General features: G+C 48.0%; 1 protein-coding gene across 1 annotated transcript in view; it reads left to right on the top strand.

The window, feature by feature from the left end:
• DOP1B (DOP1 leucine zipper like protein B) overlaps positions 1-21,578 on the top strand; it is a 273,490-nt gene that overhangs the window by 44,630 nt on the left and 207,282 nt on the right. The window contains exon 2 of the mRNA XM_082246954.1: positions 4,922-5,083. Coding sequence (XP_082103080.1) covers positions 4,946-5,083 — 138 coding nt within the window. The 5' untranslated portion in view covers positions 4,922-4,945. The remainder of the gene's footprint in view (positions 1-4,921; positions 5,084-21,578) is intronic.

The raw sequence follows: 21,578 nt of genomic DNA, 5'->3' as shown, positions 1-21,578 counted from the left end.
CCCCTACGAAAACAGCTCGAGCACATGTGCCCCTGGCTTTTATACAGTATCCCAACATGCACCGAGGCATCCTGCCCTCTGCCAATCATCAGGACTGTATCAAAAGCACATGCACCCTTTTGTCAGGTTTCCTCCCACTGTCCAGTATGCCTCCCTATTGGACCAGCGTGAAACACTCTCTAGACTGAATGAATTGAATACCGAGCACAATGAGTAGACCTCACTAACAGATCCTGCTCTCTGGTAGGCAGAGAACAATATAGATTTACCTGCAGCCCCTCTGGTAAGCAGACAGAGCTCAAAACTATACTCTCTCACTAGCACCTACCTAGGAGGGCTCTATACTAACCCCCCGCCAAAATGAGCCATGTCCTCACTGGCTCTGGGCAGCCGCCCCTACAAAAATTATTTGTACAAAAATTTTACGGAGTATGCCACAAACTTGGAAAAGGAAAATAACATATTTACAGGGCCATGTGGCATACCCCATATATGACTCTGCTGTACAAATATTCACACATTTATGTACATATACACATGCCAGGTGCATTTAAACCAATGCTCCCCTTGCCAAACAAAAATCTGCTTGACAGGTTAAGGCATTACCCTTATTAACTAACTAAACACAATATCAACATTGTATAAAAATTTACATTGAACAGAGGAGGGCTTATCCAGACCCGGAAGTCTCATGCAAGCCTGCAAAGGAAACAGAAGTTAAGCACAAAAATGTACGTTGTTACCTAGTCACAGTGAGACTGCCCTCTCCTCAGAGGCGACTCACCAGCATTATCTCTAACTGTGACATTCTCATAGAGATCTTCATCTTTCCCAGGCAACAAACAAATCCTATTGTACCTGCAATAGGCAACAAACAGATCCTGCCAAGCTGACTATCTACCACTTCACCATTGGTTTCTACTGAGAATCATGTTTTGACTAAATTATAGGCACAGTCCCTCTCAGACACCAGGGCACTGACTCTCTTTCCTATTTTAGTCAGACCCACAAGTTCAGAATGAAGAAATGTCCACCCGACTGGTGTTCAGAGTCCTCTCCTTCTATAACACAGAGGCAACACATCATCTTCTGGTGACAAGCTATTTTTCTGGAGCCTGAGCAAACTTGCCTAACTTGTGAGTCTCTGCAAAGCTCTGCAAAGGACCCTTCACGCTGGCATCCCTCCTTTCGGAAGAGACAATGAGCCACTACCTCCTTTTTCCAAGGTAGCAACTTTCTTTCAACTGGCCCACTGGCCCGACAGGATCTTCACAAATGCCTCGTTTCCACTGAGCGGGTCGGGTCGGTTCGGTACGGTGCACTAATTTGAGTGTTTCCATTATGAAAGTGGCCCATACAACCGAACCAAACCGCACCATTCCTGGTCCTGCTTCAGATGTAGGGCCATAGGAAATGGTACGGGTATGGCGGAGCTACTGCCGTCACACGATAGATTCCACTGATTGGCGGACAAGAAAACTTCAATGCTCACGCACAAATGAAAGAGCAAAACAAACACCTCATTTGGTGTAAACCCCCGCATGGTCCCTGGTGGCCCGACTTGCAGTGGAAACCCTCACCTGAATAGACCGGACCATTCTAACCCTTCCACACTGTACCGACCCGAACCGTTCCGCTCAGTGGAAACTAGGCAAAAGTGTCCTTTGAGCAAAGTATCTTTGTAAGGTGTTTTCTTCTATCCTCCAGCCGACCTGGCCCTCTGGCCCAAGTTCTCCGCAGAATGTCTCTAACAACTTTTAGTGATCCTGACCCTTTGGCAAAAGAGATCTTGACAGAGTATCCAGTAGACATGGCTTCTTGTAGCAAGCTGTAGCACAAAGCTAAGTGTCTGTTAAAGTTCTTTGAACAGGAAGTCTTTGTGGGTTAGAGGGTCGGCCCTCTTCCACGTGGAAGACTGCACAGTGATAGTTGTTTTGCTGAATCCCAATTCCTCTTGCAAGGGTATCCTTTTATGGTATGCTATGTATTCCTAAGTCCCCGTTCACACTAAGGCGACCTGTGAGGCGACCTGGTCGCCTCACAGGTCGCCGTAGGTCGCCTTCCATAGGGAAGCTGCGGACCCGTTCTAATAGGAGCGACACAAGTCGCTCCGACTTAGAAAAAGGGTCCGGAGCTTCTTTGGGGCGACCCGGAGGCGACCGCCATAGACTTCAATGTTATGAAGTCCGTGGCGGCCGCTCCGAGGTCGCGGCGCACTGCTCGCACCGCGACCTCGGAGGTCGCCCCCCCAAGTCGGATCGCCCCTGTGTGAACGGGGCCTAATAGATTTGGTCAAAATGTTATGATAGGCCTGGACAGCAGAAACAGACATCCTGCGAGGACTCAATTAGCTTTTTACAGCTCTGCACAGGCCTAAGTGCTTGTTTCTGATGTCTCTGAGTGGAGTTAACGGCTATTTCATGAATTAAAGGAGGAGGAAGCGGGTAAGATCACTGCTGCAATGTGTAACTGTTCTGCAAGACTTTCATGGCTGACCTATTATGAACAACCTAGCCGCTAGCTACAGCTTTTTGTATGTCCAGTACGTGATATCTTTACAAACAGGTGCTGCATTGATGCATTCACACAATTTCACAGTAACCATGAAATAAAACAAAGTTCAGGAATATTCCTTTTGTTTGTAAATTGTAAAGATTCTAACTACCAACAAGAATAAGTCCTTACATTTAAAGAGCACTTGTCATTTCAGATCAATCATGGCAGTGCCTGTTCGTGCGCGTTCACTCACCTGCTGCCGCCACATCCCTCACCTTGTTGTGTCACTGCCGCATCACCAGCCGTCCCATTAAAGTGAATGAGACTATTGGTGAGTCAACAGTGTTTCAGAGTAGGAGCCACTGCGGGACAGAGATGACTGTTGCTCCTTAAAAAAATTTTTAATCGAGTTTTTAATTCAAGCCTTTTTACTAGTGATTTAAATCAACTTGATTTAAATCAAATCCAGCCTGCTCTCTGATAAATAACCAATGACACCAGTGATGTTTTGGCTATCTGTAAGGGGTAGAGGACCATAAAAGTGAATGACATTCTTCCCACTGACCACCAGTGCAATGAACCCTTCTTTCCACTGACCACCGGGGACCACCCTGATCTGTGCAGAATGGCCAACAATTAAAAGCAAAGGTTGTTCTTCTCCCATTGCCCACCAATGTAGGGGGTCCTTCTACACTGACCTTTAATGTAATGGGGGCCTTCTCGACTAGCCTTCAATGTTAGAGGGCTCTTCTACACTGACCTTCAATATAAGGGGGGTCCTTCTCAACTGTCCACTAATCTAGGGGTCCTGTTCCACTGACCTTCAATGTAAAAGGGTTCTACTCCACTGTTCACACAGCCTTTCTTAACCACTTAAGCCCCGGAAGATTTTACCCCCTTCCTGACCAGGCCCTATTTTGCGATTCGGCACTGCGTGAATTTAACGGACAATTGTGCGGTCGTGCGACGCTGTATCTAAACGAATTTGACGTACTTTTTTTCCCCACAAACAGAGCTTTCTTTTGGTGGTATTTGATCACCTGTGTGATTTTTTTTGATCATGCGCTATAAACAAAACAAGAGCGACAATTTTGCAAAAATAACAATATTTTTCACATTGTTTTATATGAAATTCCCCCCCCCCCCCCAAAAATTTAAAAATCAAAATTTTTTAACATTTTTGGCCAATTTGTTTTCTGCTACATATGTTTGGTAAAAAAAAAATCACAATAAGCGTATTTTGATTGGTTTGCGCAAAAGTTATTGCATTTACTAACTAAGGTAAAGATTTTTGTTGCTTTTTTTTTTTTTAACGAGTAATGGCGGCGATCTGCGATTTTTTTTTTTTTTTTTTTTTTTGCGGGACTGCGACATTGCGGCGGACAGATCGGACCCTTGACTGACATTTTTTACACTTTTGGGGTTACCAGTGACATTACTACAGTAATCAGTGCTATACATATGCACTGTTACTGTAAAAATGACACTGGCAGGGAAGGGGCTAACTTTATTGGGGAAGGAGGGGTTAAGTGTGTCCCTAGGGGTGTGTTTCTAACTGTGCAGGGATGTGACTTTACATGTAACAGCACAGATCAACGGTCCTACATAGCAGGACCTTATGATCTGTGCTGTTACACAGGGAAGAATGACAGGCGGCTTTGTTTACATTAGCCGCCTGCCTTTCTCCCTTCACAGCGGACGATCGCGAGTGACCGGCGGATATCTGGTCACACGCACGGAGGTGTCCGTGAATGAGCCCGGGCGGGAGCGCGCCTCCGGGGGCGCGCTCGCCCCCTATTGGCTTACAGGCTAGTGACGTACCCATACTATAATATAATAATGAAACGGATGATATTTCTGTTGGCTAATAAAAAATAAAAAAAAAACACCAAAATTTTAAAATGCTGTACAAAAATACTTAAAAAACGCAACGCTCAGGTGTAAATGCAGCCTAAATCTGACTTTATTCAATGATCCACTGCAGTTCTCCCAGGCACTTTAGACACCACCTTGTCCGCAGGGGCATTGTATTTACCATTTGTTTCAATTGTAGAATTCCCACACACAATATTTTCAACTTGCTTATCTCCTCAAGAAGTAAACCGCTGGACTAAACACGCCTGGAGTTGCATATCCCATCATACGGCCTATCTGATACAATGGCTAATAATTGTTAAAATCGATAGAACAATTTTCTTACTACTATAATGTTGTAATGATAGGTTGATGGGTACAAAGCAGGAGGTGACAGCTCCAATACTAACATCGGTGTTGTACCAATCTTTTTATTTATGTGTTCTTTTTAGGATCTCCTTGATTTTCAAAGTGAGAAGTTGCGTGTTTTTGGTGCCATAAATGTCGTATTTCTTCATCTTAAACCGAATATTGAACCTCAAGACAAACGCATCCTCTGTTCTGTTTGTAGGGCGTCCTCCGGCAAGGATGAAAGATGGACCCAGAAGAGCAGGAGCTGCTGGGGGATTACAGATATAGAAATTACTCCTCAGTCATTGAAAAGGCTTTGAGAAACTTCGAGTCCTCTACAGAATGGGCGGATCTCATCTCATCACTTGGAAAACTCAATAAGGTACGGAGAGGGCAAATGTAACGTCTACTGGATTTCTGCTGGGGAATGTGCCTAATAAAATGAGGAGTCATCTGAGGCTTATGGAAATTGTAGTCCTACCATTTAAAATACAAATTGGTTATAAGAAAAATATTACAGTGCTGTTATGTATTTAATTAAAAAGATCTCCAGCAGGCGTGGTGAATAGCTTCAGTGGGATTTCTTAGTGCAATGCAACCAGTAATAATTAATATTATCAGCGCAATTATTTAAAAATACATTGTTTTTCAAATACAGTTCATATAAAGGGCTAGTTCACCCTTGTATTAAACATTTAGGCCGCATTCTCACCTTAGGATTTTGAATTGTTGGCAGATTTGCCATGATTCTGCCCCGCAATTTTAAAGCGTTGAGATGTGCATGACAAATCGCAAAACGCACATTTGAGATTCATTTGTATAGCACCTAAAATCGCAGTGCAGTTCTGCTGCGATTGTCGCACGATACATTGCGCTGCAACTGTGGAAATCCACATCGGGTAAAGCTTGGAGCTACTTTTGGGCGACATGCTTCATGCAATGCGACTTGCCACGATTTATTGCGTGACAATTCCAGCAGAACCGCACCGCGATTTTAGGTGCCATTCAAATGTGCCTTCTGCGATTTGGCATTCACACCGCAGCGCTTTGAAATCGTGGGCAGAATCGCGGCAAATCTGCCCGTGATTCAAAACACTGAGGTGTGAATGCGGCCTTACTCTAAAATAAAGAAGCCCTATTATTTTAAAAACAAAAAGAAGAATTTAGCTTACTTTAATTGATAATCCTGTAGGCCAAATGTGGCTTCTCTGGAGCCTGCCTGAAAAACTTCCATTTAGTGACATCCTCTGCAACTTGCACAGAACCTAGAATGTGGGACACGCTGGGTTCGCCACATGGAGCAAATTTTGTCCAAATTCAAGCTGGGGGCAGCCCTCTCTGGACCCTTCCTGCCCAAAAGCTTTCTATCTGAAAATCAAAAGGGGCCGGGCTGAAACTTGTCTGCTGGACAGCAGCTGCATCCAGTCAACTGCAGCCACTGTTCAGGTAATCTGATAGCTGCAGGGGATATATGTCAGTATACAATCGATGGTACTGCAGATATGTCCTCCACACTGTTTAGCATGGATGGGTTAATTGAGAAATGTTGCTTATTCAGAGCTTGCGTTGCATAGTACATTTTACTACAAAGGTGAACATACCCTTTAAAGTGGGAGTAAACCTTTAGGGCGAATTCACACTTTTTACCCCGCCTAATCCCTGCGCAGCTTGAGTGATTGAGCGCTCCGGCTTCTCTCTGCGTTTCCGGCTGCTAGGGGGCAGTGTGGTGCGCGATTCAGTGCATTGCACTATGCACTACTCCTGTTGTTTTTTTGTATGAGCTTTATTTGAAGTGTACAAAACTTATGCTTCTTTCACTGCAATGTCTGGCTGCTCTACCTGGCATTGCAGTGTGATTTCGGGCCAGTGTATGTCTGCATTTTAGCGCAGCACTAGGCTGCGTTGCAGTGTGAATGGGGCACATGGGAAGCGATTGTTTCCTGTGTGTCCCTGTGGTGACAGATGTATAAACATCTGTCACCACACAAAGTTTTAATTGGCCCTTGTTAAAAAAAATTGCAAGCAGGCAGCTTTTCTTTTTTTGCAGATAGACATGCCTGTCTGTTCAAAATCTTTTTTTGAATGAACACTGAGTTGCACTTGCACAGCTCCCCATACATTCCTGGTATAGTGCCCCTGTGTCGGGCAAGTCACGCCATTCCCACTGGCCAATAAAGAGGCTGAAAACCCAGCACCCAGAAGAAGCCCAAGGAGAAGATTACCGGCCAGTGAGGGATCCAACAGTTTCATTGCTGGAACAGAGGTGAGCATTCTTTGGAATGTAGTTCTGCTTTATGTACCTGAATTTGATTTGGTGTCAGGCCAGCCCCTTGTAATGCCCTCTACAGCAGTACTCAGCAGGGATTAGGGGAGGGGCAACTCTCTGAACCAATCAGATACGCATTATGCACATGTGCTGAGCAAGCTGACCAGAGGAGAGAAGAGTGGGATGACCTCATCAATCTGCTGCTGGTCCTTCACTGTCTAGTTACAGGCTGGGAGGGCTGGGAAGTGACTAGGATGATTTTCCTAATTGCAATATTGAAAATTCAGGTCACCATCCTGCTGTAAAGAAAAATAACCACCTGCGATGTGGTGCTTAAAGATAGAAAAATGATTATCCTCTTGATTAATATTGTAGGTATTGGGCATAACTGTCTTGCTGCCCTCTTAGGGCTGTGGGTATCCTTAGGCAAACTGTAAAAAAACAAAGACAGAGAGGGCGCACCAACCTAGTGCATTACCATAACTCAATTTTATTAGATAAATAAATAACAAGCGAATTCTCACAAAGGAATGTCATGCATAGACATATTTAAAAAAGCTGATGAGACCGCCTCCAAATCCACCATAATCTGCTGATGGCATGGGAAGACCTCATAGCGTACAGGAATGGCTGACGCTTCAGGGGCCAAGCTCTCTTCCTCAGAATCTGGGCTCTGGTAATGCGCTAGGTGATTGCGCCCTCTCTTTTATTGTTTTATAGTTCACCATCCTGCTGTGCTGTTTTATAGTTCACCATCCTGCTGTGTAAATCATAGGACTGGATGGACAGAGATACACAGTCTTTTGGCCGATAAAACAGTTCTATATATGTACTTCATCTGTGTATTTAGCTGCGTAGCTAGAGTTTAGCTTTAAAGAGGATCTGTGCCTGAAAGAAAGTGTTAATTCCGATGCCTAAATTAAAAGATCAATTCATCTCTGCTCTGCTTGTATAGTTTTTATTGGTTTCGTTTAAAGCGGAACATCTACCCATAACAACTTGATAAAAAAGTATGTTCTTTAGCAAAGAACATGCATTCCACATTAATAAATATGCCACAAACATTAGTGTGTGCTGTAACTTGCATCCAGCATTGTTCCTGTTTCTTTTTACTGAAGGCTGCTATTTTGCTTAAGCTCAGAGCCCCTGAGCAGCAGTAAATCTTTAGGCTGTCAGCAGACCAGCCTCTAGCAGCTCTGATTATAGGCACAGTGGTGAAAAATAGAGAGCAACTGAGCATTTGCAGAGCAGGGTGAGACCGTGTATTACTGGATTTTACATAGTATAGACACTTGCACTATATTACCAAAAGTATTGGGACACCTCCCTTTATACGCACATTACCTTTAATGGCATCCCGGTCTAAGTCTGTAGGGTTCAATAAAGACGTGGATGAATGAGTTTGGGGTGGAGGAATTTGACTGGCCTGCACAGAGCCCTGACCTCAACCCAATAGAACACCTTTTGGATGAATTATAGTGGAGACTGCGAGCCAGGCCTTCTCTCCAACATCAGTGCCTAACCTCACAAATGCACTTCTGGAAGAATGGTCAAACATTCCCATAGACACACTCCTAAACCTTGTGGACAGCTTTCCCAGAAGAGTTGAAGCTGTTCTAGCTGCGCAGGGTGGGCCAACTCAGGATTGAACCCTACGGACTAAGACTGGGATACATATGCGTGTAAAGGCAGGTGTCCCAATACTTTTGGTAATATAGTGTATTTGTAATGTTATACATAGCTATTCCTGCAAAAGTTGCCAGCCTGAAGTAATCTGGCAGGACCTCATTTTCTGACTAAAGTTCCACTTTAAGGAAAAAAAATCTCACTTGTTCCCTGAATGAAGTGAGGACACATCGCTCCATTGTGCTGGTCTGCATCCTGTTCACACACTGCAACTTCCTGGTTTGAGCTGTTTGTGTTTCCATGCGTGAAGTCATCTCACCTCCCCAGGTTTCACCTATTCATTGTATGGTTGTCAGACTGCACAGCACTCCGTGTCAGAGTGTCAGAGTATACCAAGCTACAAACTTAGAGGAGCTCCAGACCCATACCCCGCCCCCCCCACCCCCCCAAAAAACAAAAATTACAAAATGCTGTACTGCTGACTCTTAATATCAGGGTTCGTACAGTCATGAAAAACCTGGAAAAGTCGTGGAATTTTAAAATGGCAATTTCCAGGCCTGGAAACGTTTTGGAAAATAATTTAACCCACAAAGTTTTGGAAAAGTCATGGAAATTTGTTTCACAATCACTGTATATTCGAATATGCAGAAAAGAGAGAAAGGCACTGCTCAGTGTAGCAGATGTAAATAATTTTGACACATATTAAAAGCTTACATGGAGGTAAGTGTCTATCTTCATAGCTCGGCATCCTTCCGGGTCCGCAGTGTTTCCGTCCATGAGGCTGGCCAGCAGCCGGGAGATGACGCATACTCCAAAACCGGTTACCGACCCCCCCCCCGCGCTTCATCACGTGAGGTATGCGCTTCACCGCTGCCTCGATCTGACTGAGTCCCCTGATTGGTTCTCCCCTAGTGTCATCTCCCGGCTGCTGGTCAGCCTTAGGGATGGAAACACCGCGGACCCAGAAGGACGCCGAGCTATGAAGATAGACGCTTATGCCTCCATGTAAGTTTTTAATATGTGTCAATAAAATTATTTACATCTGCTACACTGAGTGGCACCTTTCTCTCTTTTCTGCCTGTTTGTGGGACTGTTGCTTCGGCCTAACAAAGAGCTGCCCTTCATGCAAGCGCCACATTTGTGCATCTGTGCCATCCATACCAGCCCGGCTGCACCTTATCCATCATGACTGTACACTACAAAGCTTGTCTTTTATTTTAGTAAAAATATGCTGTGTGTAACATGGATTTTCTTCTTATTTAACATGTATACATAGACATTTCATGAAACATTAGGTCATGAATATTTACTTGAAGTCATGGAAAAGTCATGGAATTTTATAAGTAAAAATGTGTACGAACCCTGTAATATAAGGACACTTATCTGTCCAGGGATCCCACGATGTCCTCACCTGATCTGCTTCTTCAGACATTTTACCTCAACACGAGGAATACATTAAGGTAAAAAGGTTTAGGCTTTATACACACTTTAACTTGGGCTGCAGAGTTTGATAAGTGGCACCGTTGTAAAAGTCACCCATTAATTTCAATGAGGCCACACCGCATCCGTGAGCCGAACGTGCTTGGTCCCGCAATGTAAAATTGCCATTGGAAAAGTTAAAAATCTGTTAAAATAAATGAATAAAAGCAGGCCTGAGGAGGTGTCAGCACTGCCTCCTGAACGCCTGTCAGCTGCTTTTTACTAAAAAGCAATCCACTGCGGATCACTTTTTAAAAGGGCAGTATAAATTGTTTGAAAGCGCCCTTAGAGTGCTGGTTACAGAAGCAGTGCTAGTTCTGGGGCAGGACACACATTTTACAACAAAGCAGCAGGTGTCCTGCCCTGGAAATGTCATGTACAGCGCGCAGTACTGCCAGAAACATTTTGCTTCTGTAATTGTTTATTATCAAGTTGAATACTTTTTGCACATTTTGCATGAGCTGCAGCCGTGTAGCCACATTCACCCCTCCTGGGATTGCACAGCTATGTTTACATTCCTGGCACAACAGAAAGTGAAGGGAATTCCCCTCTTAGAACATGTGTCCCCGCTGGAAGATTTCCTCTTAAATATTGCTCTCGGGACAACTTTTCTCTCTCGTCCATTGACAGACGCAGCCTCCATCTTCATTCAGCTAATGAAGATGGAGGCTGTGTCTGTCAATGGACTTCAGAGAAAGATTTTACGGTAAGATCTTGTTTTTTCCGCGTTCAGGGATAACACAATATGTGGGTTAAAGCAAATACCGCTGCATATTTTTTTTTTTTATTTATTTCAGGTACTTATATAGAGCTGTCAATTTACACAGCGCTTTTACATATACATTGTACATTCACATCAGTCCCTGCCCTCAAGGAGCTTACAATCTAAGGTCCCTAACTCACATACATACACAGTAGGGCCAATTTTTTTTTTTATACAGGATCCAATTAACCTACCAGCATGTCTTTGGAGTGTATCCGCACACAACCATTCATTTCTAAGAGTGGATATATGCAGCACCTGTGCCTCCTGGGCACTGAAATACACCCTTTTTTTACACTGTACGTGGCCCCACATGCCCGTGTGCATTTTGCTAAGGTTTGTTATCCAAGTCCTGTTTTTCTTAGCACTTCACCAGCCTTTACTATACATTGTACACTTTCATTTTCCCAGTAGATGTTTTCGTAATGCCACATTCTGCTGTAATGAAATACTGGCACTGAGTCTAACATCCAGGATTGAGTCAATGTTTGTCCTTCCTGATTTCTGCTTGGCAGCTATAGTCAGGACTGGACAGGCCTGGAAAACACATTCTAGAAATGTTGGTGGTGGAGTTATTTAAAAGTCTCTATATTAGAGATCGACCAATTATCGGCAAAGCCGATATATCGAGGGCCGGTCTGCACTTTCCCCAATATATCGGAATCGGCCCCTGAGGTTACCGATATTGCCGATATTTCGGGAAAATGTAATTGAGTGATGCCTGCAGCTAGAGGCATCACCCCAGTATCGGCGTCCATAGCCGACGGTCGGCTGCCTTGTATTGACAACCGATGTGGCTGAGAAGCCGCTCGGCTGTCATTACAAGGAGCAGGAGGGGACGTCCGACCGGGAGACCCAGGCAACCATCCTGCACGGCCACCGAAGAGAAGACCTGATCAAAGCCGCATCCGGCTCTGATCGGGTCTCCGTGTAAAACCCGGAAGTGATGTCATGACATCACTTTTGGGTACTCGGCGCCAAATAAAAAAAAAATGACAGCATTCAAAACAGCCAAACTTGGCATTTTGAATGCTTTTAAGTACAGAGGAGGGGTTTGGGGTCTTTTAGACCCCCAGATCCCTCCACAAGAGTACCTGTAAAAAAAAAAAATAAATAAATGTTTTTTTAATGTACGTAAATATCGGTCGATACCGATATGCGATGACCGAAGTATCGGTATCATCGGTCGATCACTACTCAATATAAGCTTTTTTGTTTCAGAAGCCAAAAGGGCTGTTTATATGAAAATTAGGTGGTCTCCTAAACCAGTGTTTCTAAATGTTTTTTTTAGTATGCAGAATCCCATGTAAATGTTACTTATCAATAGGAACCCTAAGCCTTGGATGATGCACACAACCACCTTTGAGGAATTAATTTCACATTAGAAACTCTCCCTGTTATCACCGGTTCAAGTCAGAGGTCCCGCCATTCACGTGAGAGGTCCCGCCATTCACGTGAGAGGTCCCGCCATTCACGTGAGAGGTCCCGCCATTCACGTGAGAGGTCCCGCCATTCACGTGAGAGGTCCCGCCCTTCCCGTCAGGGGTTCTCTCTTCACCCCAAAGGTTTCCCCATCCACGCCAGAGGTTCCCTCACCACGTAAGAGGTTCCTTCATTCACATAAATGGTTTCTCCTCGTGTCAGAGGTTCTCCCTTGACGTCAGAGGTTCTCCCTTGACGTCAGAGGTTCTCCCTTGACGTCAGAGGTTCTCCCTTGACGTCAGAGGTTCTCCCTTGACGTCAGAGGTTCTCCCTTGACGTCAGAGCTTCTCCCTTGACGTCAGAGCTTCTCCCTTGACGTCAGAGCTTCTCCCTTGACGTCAGAGGTTCTCCCTTGACGTCAGAGGTTCTCCCTTGACGTCAGAGGTTCTCCCTTGACGTCAGAGCTTCTCCCTTGACGTCAGAGCTTCTCCCTTGACGTCAGAGCTTCTCCCTTGACGTCAGAGCTTCTCCCTTGACGTCAGAGTCAGCTCTAGGCAGGGGGCAATTGAGAATAGTTAGGTCTAGGCAGGGGTCGAGGCAGGTCTCAAACAAGAGAGTAGTAGGGCCAGTCCAGGTCAGCAATGGTTAGGCAATATTGCAGGTAACCATTATAACTCTTTGTAACAAGGAATAGCAGGTGAGAAGAGACAGCATCTTCCACTTTCAGGTCTGACACTTAAATACATTATGGGTCAGAGGACAAGCGCAGGTTGTTTTGGAAGTCCTTGCAGGGATTCTGTGAGCACAATTCGAAGCTCTGGCCAAGATTCCACAAGTACCATTGGAAGTACTGACAGACGACCTGGTGGTCCTGGAGGTTCTGTAAGGCCTCATTCACACATGGCGTATCAATGCATGCCCCACGTGAGAGCCGTGTTTACCCGCACTGAGATGCACAGGTGTTCCATGCATCCCCTGTAGGCAGTCTTAATGCTGTCAATTGGGATGCAGTGGCTGCATGGACACAGCCCCAAATGCATCCAGGGTGTGTTTGAGGCCATGCACCCACAAAGATGTCACATTGGGAGCAGCGACTGTGTCCATGCAGCAGCTGCGTCCCAATTCCCAGTAATGGGACTGCCTGCACAAGGATATACAGGTGTTCTGTGCATCCCTGTGCAGGCCCTCACATTGCTGTCAATTGGGATGCCACGGCTGCAGGGAGACAGTCTGTCAATTGACCTGCCCCAGATTTTGCCAGTACCATTGGAATTCCTGCCAGAAGTCCTGGTGTTCCTGGGGGTACTGTAAAGCCTCGTTCACACAGATGTATCAATGCATGCCCCGAGTGAGGGCCATGTTCGCCCGTACAGGGATGCACAAGTGTACCGTGAAGGCAGTCTTAATACCATCAATTGGGACACAGTAGCTGCATGGACACTCCTGCTGCTCCCAATGTTGCATTCGTGCGGGTGCACGGCTCCGAATACCTGCACGAATGTCACTTTTAGAGCAGCAGCTGTGTCCTTGCAGCTGCTGCATCCCAATTGACAGCAGTGGGACTGCCTGCACAGGAAATGCACAGAACACCGGTGAAACCTTGTGCATAAAAAACACAGGCCTTAAGCCTCATACAAACGATGAAAATATCGGATAAATGATCGTTATTTTTTTATTTTATTTTGCATGCTAGTCTCATATTGAAAATGAAGAGGTTTACTAAAGTTATGAAAATTCTAGCATGACAAAATACAACTTTGATAGTTATGTGATGTATTGTGATGTATTAGTTTGTTTCTGAGCATGCGTGGTCTTATGCCCCGTACACACATGCAGATTATCTGCAGACTTTTGTCTGCAGACTTACCTTTTCTATGTAGTGCAAGGGCCGGCCGGATTGCATACAAATTGAAAGTGTTTAGGTTTGACCTCATATTATATGGTTTTGGTACATCTGCAGACAAAAGTCTGCAGATAATCTGCACGTGTGTATGGGGCATTAGTCTTCCGATTTCTTTCGGAATAATTCTGTACTGATTCATCGAAAATTGTTCATTCTGGTATCGTGCGAGAAATTTTGTGTTTGTCCCTTCAGATAATTTTGCATGAACTGTCGTGATCAGCTCTCAAAAGTAGGGATGCACCGATCTGATATTCGGATCGGATATCGGCGCCGATATGGCCATTATAGCGGGATCGGTAACAGTGACCGATCCACTGGCCGATCCGGTTTTTGCTTAGTAACGGCTCAGCCATCCCTTACTTGGTGCAGTAGTAGTATGGGATGGGAGCCGCTACTTCCTCTATAGTCCCGGCTCCAGGGCCGGTTTTAGACAAAGTGTGGCCCTGGGCAAACCTAAAAGTGGGGCCCCAAATTTTTTTATATTCTACCAAAAATATAGGCGCCATATATGGTGATATGCTGAGCGGCACCCAATTGCACCAACCGGCAAGGGAAAGGGAAGAGAGGGGCCGTGTCCTTCTACAGGTGCGCTAGGAATCTGTAAGATCAGTGCTATGGGCTCCTGACAGTGACGTGGCCCCTTTGTAAAATGGAGCCCGCCAGGGGCGGACTGGGAACCCTCAGGGCCCCCGGGCAAAATAAATCAAGGGCCGCCTTCCAGGCCCCACCCATGTCCCACCTCCAGTTACACCCTTTCCCCACCTCCAGACACACCCACATCCCGCCTCCAGACACGTGGACATGTCCCCCATCAATGCACAGTGTCCAGCATGTCCCCATTCAATGCACAGAGTCCAGCATGTCCTCCATCAATGCACAGTGTCCAGCATGTCCCCATTCAAAGCACAGTGTCCAGCATGTCCCCCATCAATGCACAGTGTCCAGCATGTCCCCCATCAATGCACAGTGTCCAGCATGTCCCCCATCAATGCACAGTGTCCAGCATGTCCCCCATCAATGCACAGTGTCCAGCATGTCCCCCATCAATGCACAGTGTCCAGCATGCCCCCATTCAATGCACAGTGACCAGCATGTCCCCATTCAATGCACAGTGTCCAGCGTGTCCCCCATCAATGCACAGTGACCTGACCAGCATGTCCTCCATCAATGCACAGTGTCCAGCATGTCCCCCATCAATGCACAGTGTCCAGCATGTCCCCCATCAATGCACAGTGTCCAGCATGTCCCCCATCAATGCACAGTGACCAGCATGTCCCCATTCAATTCACAGTGACCAGCATGTCCCCCATCAATGCACAGTGTCCAGCATGTCCCCCACCAATGCACAGTGACCAGCATGTCCCCCACCAATGCACAGTGTCCAGTATGTCCCCCACCAATGCACAGTGACCAGCATGTCCCCCACCAATGCACAGTGTCCAGCATGTCCCCCACCAATGCACAGTGTCCAGCATGTCCCCCACCAATGCACAGTGTCCAGCATGTCCCCCATCAATGCACAGTGTCCAGCATGTCCCCCACCAATGCACAGTGACCAGCATGTCCCCCACCAATGCACAGTGACCAGCATGTCCCCCATTAATGCACAGTGTCCAGCATGTCGCCCATCAATGCACAGTGTCCAGCATGTCGCCCATCAATGCACAGTGTCCAGCATGTCCCCCACCAATGCACAGTGACCAGCATGTCGCCCATCAATGCACAGTGTCCAGCATGTCCCCATCAATGCACAGTGTCCAGCATGTCCCCCATCAATGCACAGTGTCCAGCATGTCCCCCATCAATGCACAGTGACCTGACCAGCATGTCCCCCATCAATGCACAGTGTCCAGCATGTCCCCCACCAATGCACAGTGACCAGCATGTCGCCCATCAATGCACAGTGACCAGCATGTCGCCCATCAATGCACAGTGACCAGCATGTCGCCCATCAATGCACAGTGTCCAGCATGTCCCCCATCAATGCACAGTGTCCAGCATGTCCCCCATCAATGCACAGTGTCCAGCATGTCCCCCATCAATGCACAGTGACCTGACCAGCATGTCCCCCATCAATGCACAGTGTCCAGCATGTCCCCCACCAATGCACAGTGTCCAGCATGTCGCCCATCAATGCACAGTGACCAGCATGTCGCCCATCAATGCACAGTGTCCAGCATGTCCCCATCAATGCACAGTGTCCAGCATGTCCCCCATCAATGCACAGTGTCCAGCATGTCCCCCATCAATGCACAGTGTCCAGCATGTCCCCCATCAATGCACAGTGTCCAGCATGTCCCCCATCAATGCACAGTGTCCAGCATGTCCCCCATCAATGCACAGTGTCCAGCATGTCCCCCACCAATGCACAGTGACCAGCATGTCCCCCATCAATGCACAGTGACCAGCATGTCCCCCATCAATGCACAGTGACCTGACCAGCATGTCCCCCATCAATGCACAGTGTCCAGCATGTCCCCATTCAATGCACAGTGACCAGCATGTCCCCATTCAATTCACAGTGACCAGCATGTCCCCCATCAATGCACAGTGTCCAGCATGTCCCCCACCAATGCACAGTGTCCAGCATGTCCCCCACCAATGCACAGTGACCAGCATGTCCCCCACCAATGCACAGTGTCCAGCATGTCCCCCACCAATGCACAGTGTCCAGCATGTCCCCCACCAATGCACAGTGTCCAGCATGTCCCCCACCAATGCACAGTGTCCAGCATGTCCCCCACCAATGCACAGTGTCCAGCATGTCCCCCATCAATGCACAGTGACCAGCATGTCCCCCATCAATGCACAGTGACCTGACCAGCATGTAACCCATCAATGCACAGTGTCCAGCATGTCCCCATTCAATGCACAGTGACCAGCATGTCCCCATTCAATTCACAGTGACCAGCATGTCCCCCATCAATGCACAGTGTCCAGCATGTCCCCCACCAATGCACAGTGACCAGCATGTCCCCCACCAATGCACAGTGTCCAGCATGTCCCCCATCAATGCACAGTGACCAGCATGTCCCCCACCAATGCACAGTGACCAGCATGTCCCCCACCAATGCACAGTGTCCAGCATGTCCCCCACCAATGCACAGTGTCCAGCATGTCCCCCATCAATGCACAGTGTCCAGCATGTCCCCCACCAATGCACAGTGACCAGCATGTCCCCCATTAATGCACAGTGTCCAGCATGTCCCCCACCAATGCACAGTGACCAGCATGTCCCCCATCAATGCACAGTGACCAGCATGTCCCCCATCAATGCACAGTGACCTGACCAGCATGTCCCCCATCAATGCACAGTGTCCAGCATGTCCCCATTCAATGCACAGTGACCAGCATGTCCCCATTCAATTCACAGTGACCAGCATGTCCCCCATCAATGCACAGTGTCCAGCATGTCCCCCACCAATGCACAGTGACCAGCATGTCCCCCACCAATGCACAGTGTCCAGCATGTCCCCCACCAATGCACAGTGTCCAGCATGTCCCCCACCAATGCACAGTGTCCAGCATGTCCCCCACCAATGCACAGTGTCCAGCATGTCCCCCATCAATGCACAGTGACCAGCATGTCCCCCATCAATGCACAGTGACCTGACCAGCATGTCCCCCATCAATGCACAGTGTCCAGCATGTCCCCATTCAATGCACAGTGACCAGCATGTCCCCATTCAATTCACAGTGACCAGCATGTCCCCCATCAATGCACAGTGTCCAGCATGTCCCCCACCAATGCACAGTGACCAGCATGTCCCCCACCAATGCACAGTGTCCAGCATGTCCCCCATCAATGCACAGTGACCAGCATGTCCCCCACCAATGCACAGTGACCAGCATGTCCCCCACCAATGCACAGTGTCCAGCATGTCCCCCACCAATGCACAGTGTCCAGCATGTCCCCCATCAATGCACAGTGTCCAGCATGTCCCCCACCAATGCACAGTGACCAGCATGTCCCCCATTAATGCACAGTGTCCAGCATGTCGCCCATCAATGCACAGTGACCAGCATGTCCCCCATCAATGCACAGTGTCCAGCATGTCCCCAACCAATGCACAGTGACCAGCATGTCCCCCATTAATGCACAGTGTCCAGCATGTCGCCCATCAATGCACAGTGACCAGCATGTCCCCCATTAATGCACAGTGTCCAGCATGTCCCCCACCAATGCACAGTGACCAGCATGTCCCCCACCAATGCACAGTGACCAGAATGTCGCCCATCAATGCACAGTGACCAGCATGTCGCCCATCAATGCACAGTGTCCAGCATGTCCCCATCAATGCACAGTGTCCAGCATGTCCCCCATCAATGCACAGTGTCCAGCATGTCCCCCATCAATGCACAGTGTCCAGCATGTCCCCCATCAATGCACAGTGTCCAGCATGTCCCCCATCAATGCACAGTGTCCAGCATGTCCCCCATCAATGCACAGTGTCCAGCATGTCCCCCACCAATGCACAGTGACCAGCATGTCCCCCATCAATGCACAGTGACCAGCATGTCCCCCATCAATGCACAGTGACCTGACCAGCATGTCCCCCATCAATGCACAGTGACCTGACCAGCATGTCCCCCATCAATGCAGTGTCCAGCATGTCCCCATCAATGCGTGACCCCCCCCCCCCCCCCCGGAGGACTTCACTTACCTCTGGTGCCACCGCCGTCACCGTGCCTGGCGTGCTGCTCGGGACTCGGTCGGACGTCTTCTCCCTCCGAGTCTTCATCTCGACCTGCATGCGCGCTGCCCGTCACCGTCCCGACTCCCTGGCGACCGTGCTGCTCGGGAGTCGACTTCTTCCTCCTCCATGGCACTGCGACTCGGTCGGCGCTGCCCGCTGCCTCTTCTCTGGCGGCGGACGGGAAGGTGTGGTGAATTTGGTGGGGGGATCACATATTAGGGTGGGGGTGTCAGTGGTGAATTGTGTGGTTTTGGGGGGGGCTACACCGCCACTGTATCATACCCCCCCCCCCCCCCCCCCCCCCCCGCACACAATTGATCTCACCACTGATCTCCTCACCAAATTCACCACTACTGTGTCATTCCCTCCGAGTGACACAGCAGTGGTGAATTTGGTGAGATTACATATTGGTGGGGGTGTCAGTGGTAAATTGTGTGGTGGTAAGGGGGGGGGGGGGAATGACACAGCGGTGGTGAATTTTGTGGGGAAATCACATATTGGTAGGGGGTTTGTGCCACAGACAGACCCCCTACCAATATGTGATTTCCCCACAAAATTCACCACCGCTGTGTCATTCCCACCCCTACACCACCACTGACACCCCCACCAATATGTGATCATGTCCCCCAAATTCCCCACTGCTGTGTCATACCCCCCACACCACCACCAATATGTGATGTCCCCCAAGTTCACCACTGCTGTGTCGTTGTCCCCCCACCACACAATTCACCACTGACACCCCCACCAATATGTGATCTCCCCCAAGTTCACCACTATAGTGAATTTAGGGGAGATCACATGTTGGTCGGGGTGTCAGTGGATGTGGTAGTTAGCTGGGCTTGCCTATTATCTACTCACTGACCTCTGTCCCCAGTACTTATGAGGACACCATAGAAAGACAGCGCCGCCAGGCCCCTCCTCCCACAGATGCAGCGCTGGCCACCGGGCTCCTCCTCCCACTTCCATAGCACGGCCGCTGCAGTACACCGCCGGGTCCCTCCCCTCCTCCCACTTCAAAGCCATTGGCCGCCGGGTCCCTCCCCTCCTCCCACTTTAAAGCCATTGGCCGCAGGGTCCCTTCCCTCCTCCCACTTCAGTAGAGACAGCCGCCGGGCCCCTCCCCTCCTCACACTTCAATATAGAACTGGCGGCCGGGCCCCGCCTCCTAGTTCTATAGCGGCGACCGCAGGGCCCCTCCCCTCCTCCCACTTCCATAGAGCTGGTCGCCGAGCGGCAGTTCCAGATAGCCCGGTGTTGTCTCTGAGACAACATCGGGTGAATCAGTGCTGTACTGGGCGGCGGGTTCCCTTCCCGTCCGAAGTGCCCGACCGGCGACCGCACAGTCCGCCCCTGGAGCCCGCTGCTGACAGTGACCCGGGGCCCCTGGACATTCGGGGCCCTGGGCAGTTGCCCAGTTTGCCCCCCCCTAACGCCGGCCCTGCCCGGCTCACAGGCGGAGTGATATCAGATGCACTCCGCCTGTGAATGGAGGAGCCATACACATGAAGCAGCGGCTTTGCTCTGTACTGCAGCCGCATTCTTTGTGTGTAGCTCCGGACTCTGGTATCGGTATCTGCGATTTCACAACGCCAGATATCAGTATCGGGTCCAAAAAAGTCGGATCGGTGCATCCCTACTCGAAAGCTGTGTACTAATGATCAGATTATTGCACGATCGCTTCGAAAGTCCCTCTCTCAAAAGGCTTCTCCAGGCAACCTACTATATGTTAGTATAACATGCACATAATCTACTCTACTCGTAGTGCTTTAATCTCACTTTGCTCCACTGCAAGAAAGGGAAGTAAAAGCACCTGTAAGTGGGACGGCCCTAAAGTGAAACTTTTGGCAAAGCACATCTGCTGTTGTCATACAAATTATCATATACAGTGGGTATAGAAAATAACCACCCCCTTTTAAATAATCACATTTTATTGCCTTGCAGCCTGAAATGATGTGAGGACAGACTACTACTAGTGCAATTTATAACCTCCAAGTAAAAGCTATAACACCAATATGTCAGAAAAAAATAAAAACAATTCAAAAACAGAATTACTGAATTGGAAAAAGGCTCACCCCCTTATGTCAGTATTTTGTTGAACCGCCTTTTGCTGTAATTCCAGCCTTTAGTATGTTGGGATATGTCTCTACTAACTTTCCACATCTGGACTTTGCAATATTTGCTCACTCTTCTTTGCAGAACTGCTCAAGTTCAGTTAAAATTGATGGTGACTGTTTGTGGACTGCAGTCTTCAAGTCATTCCACAGATTTTCAATGGGGTTTAAATCTTCGCTCAGACTAGGCCATGCAAGGACATTCACCTTTTTCTCCAACCACTGTGTGGTCATTTCTGCTGTGTACTTTGGGTCATTGTCATGTTGGAAGGTTAACCTTCTTCCAATTGACAACTTTCTGGCAGAGGGCAGCAGATTTTCCATAGAATTTGATGGTATTTTGCTCGATCCGTTTTTCCTCTATCCTGATAAGTGCTCCAGTCTCTGCTGCAGAGAAACATCCCCATAACTGGATATTACCACCTCCATGCTTTACTGTAGGAATGATGCTATTTGGATGGTGAGCTGTTTGGATTTCCGCCAGACATATTGTTTGGTGTTGAGGCCAAATAATTCTATTTTAGTCTCTTCAGACCCCCTTAACACACATTGAAGATTTTGTGGCCACATGGAAAAAGGTGTTATGGTCAGATGAGACTAAAATTTAATT

The sequence above is a fragment of the Pelophylax lessonae genome, assembly GCF_965119305.1.
Source record: "Pelophylax lessonae genome assembly, chromosome: 2".
NCBI lineage: Eukaryota > Metazoa > Chordata > Amphibia > Anura > Ranidae > Pelophylax > Pelophylax lessonae.
Note: the sequence above shows the minus strand (reverse complement) of the source record. Positions and strands in the feature narration are given on the sequence as shown.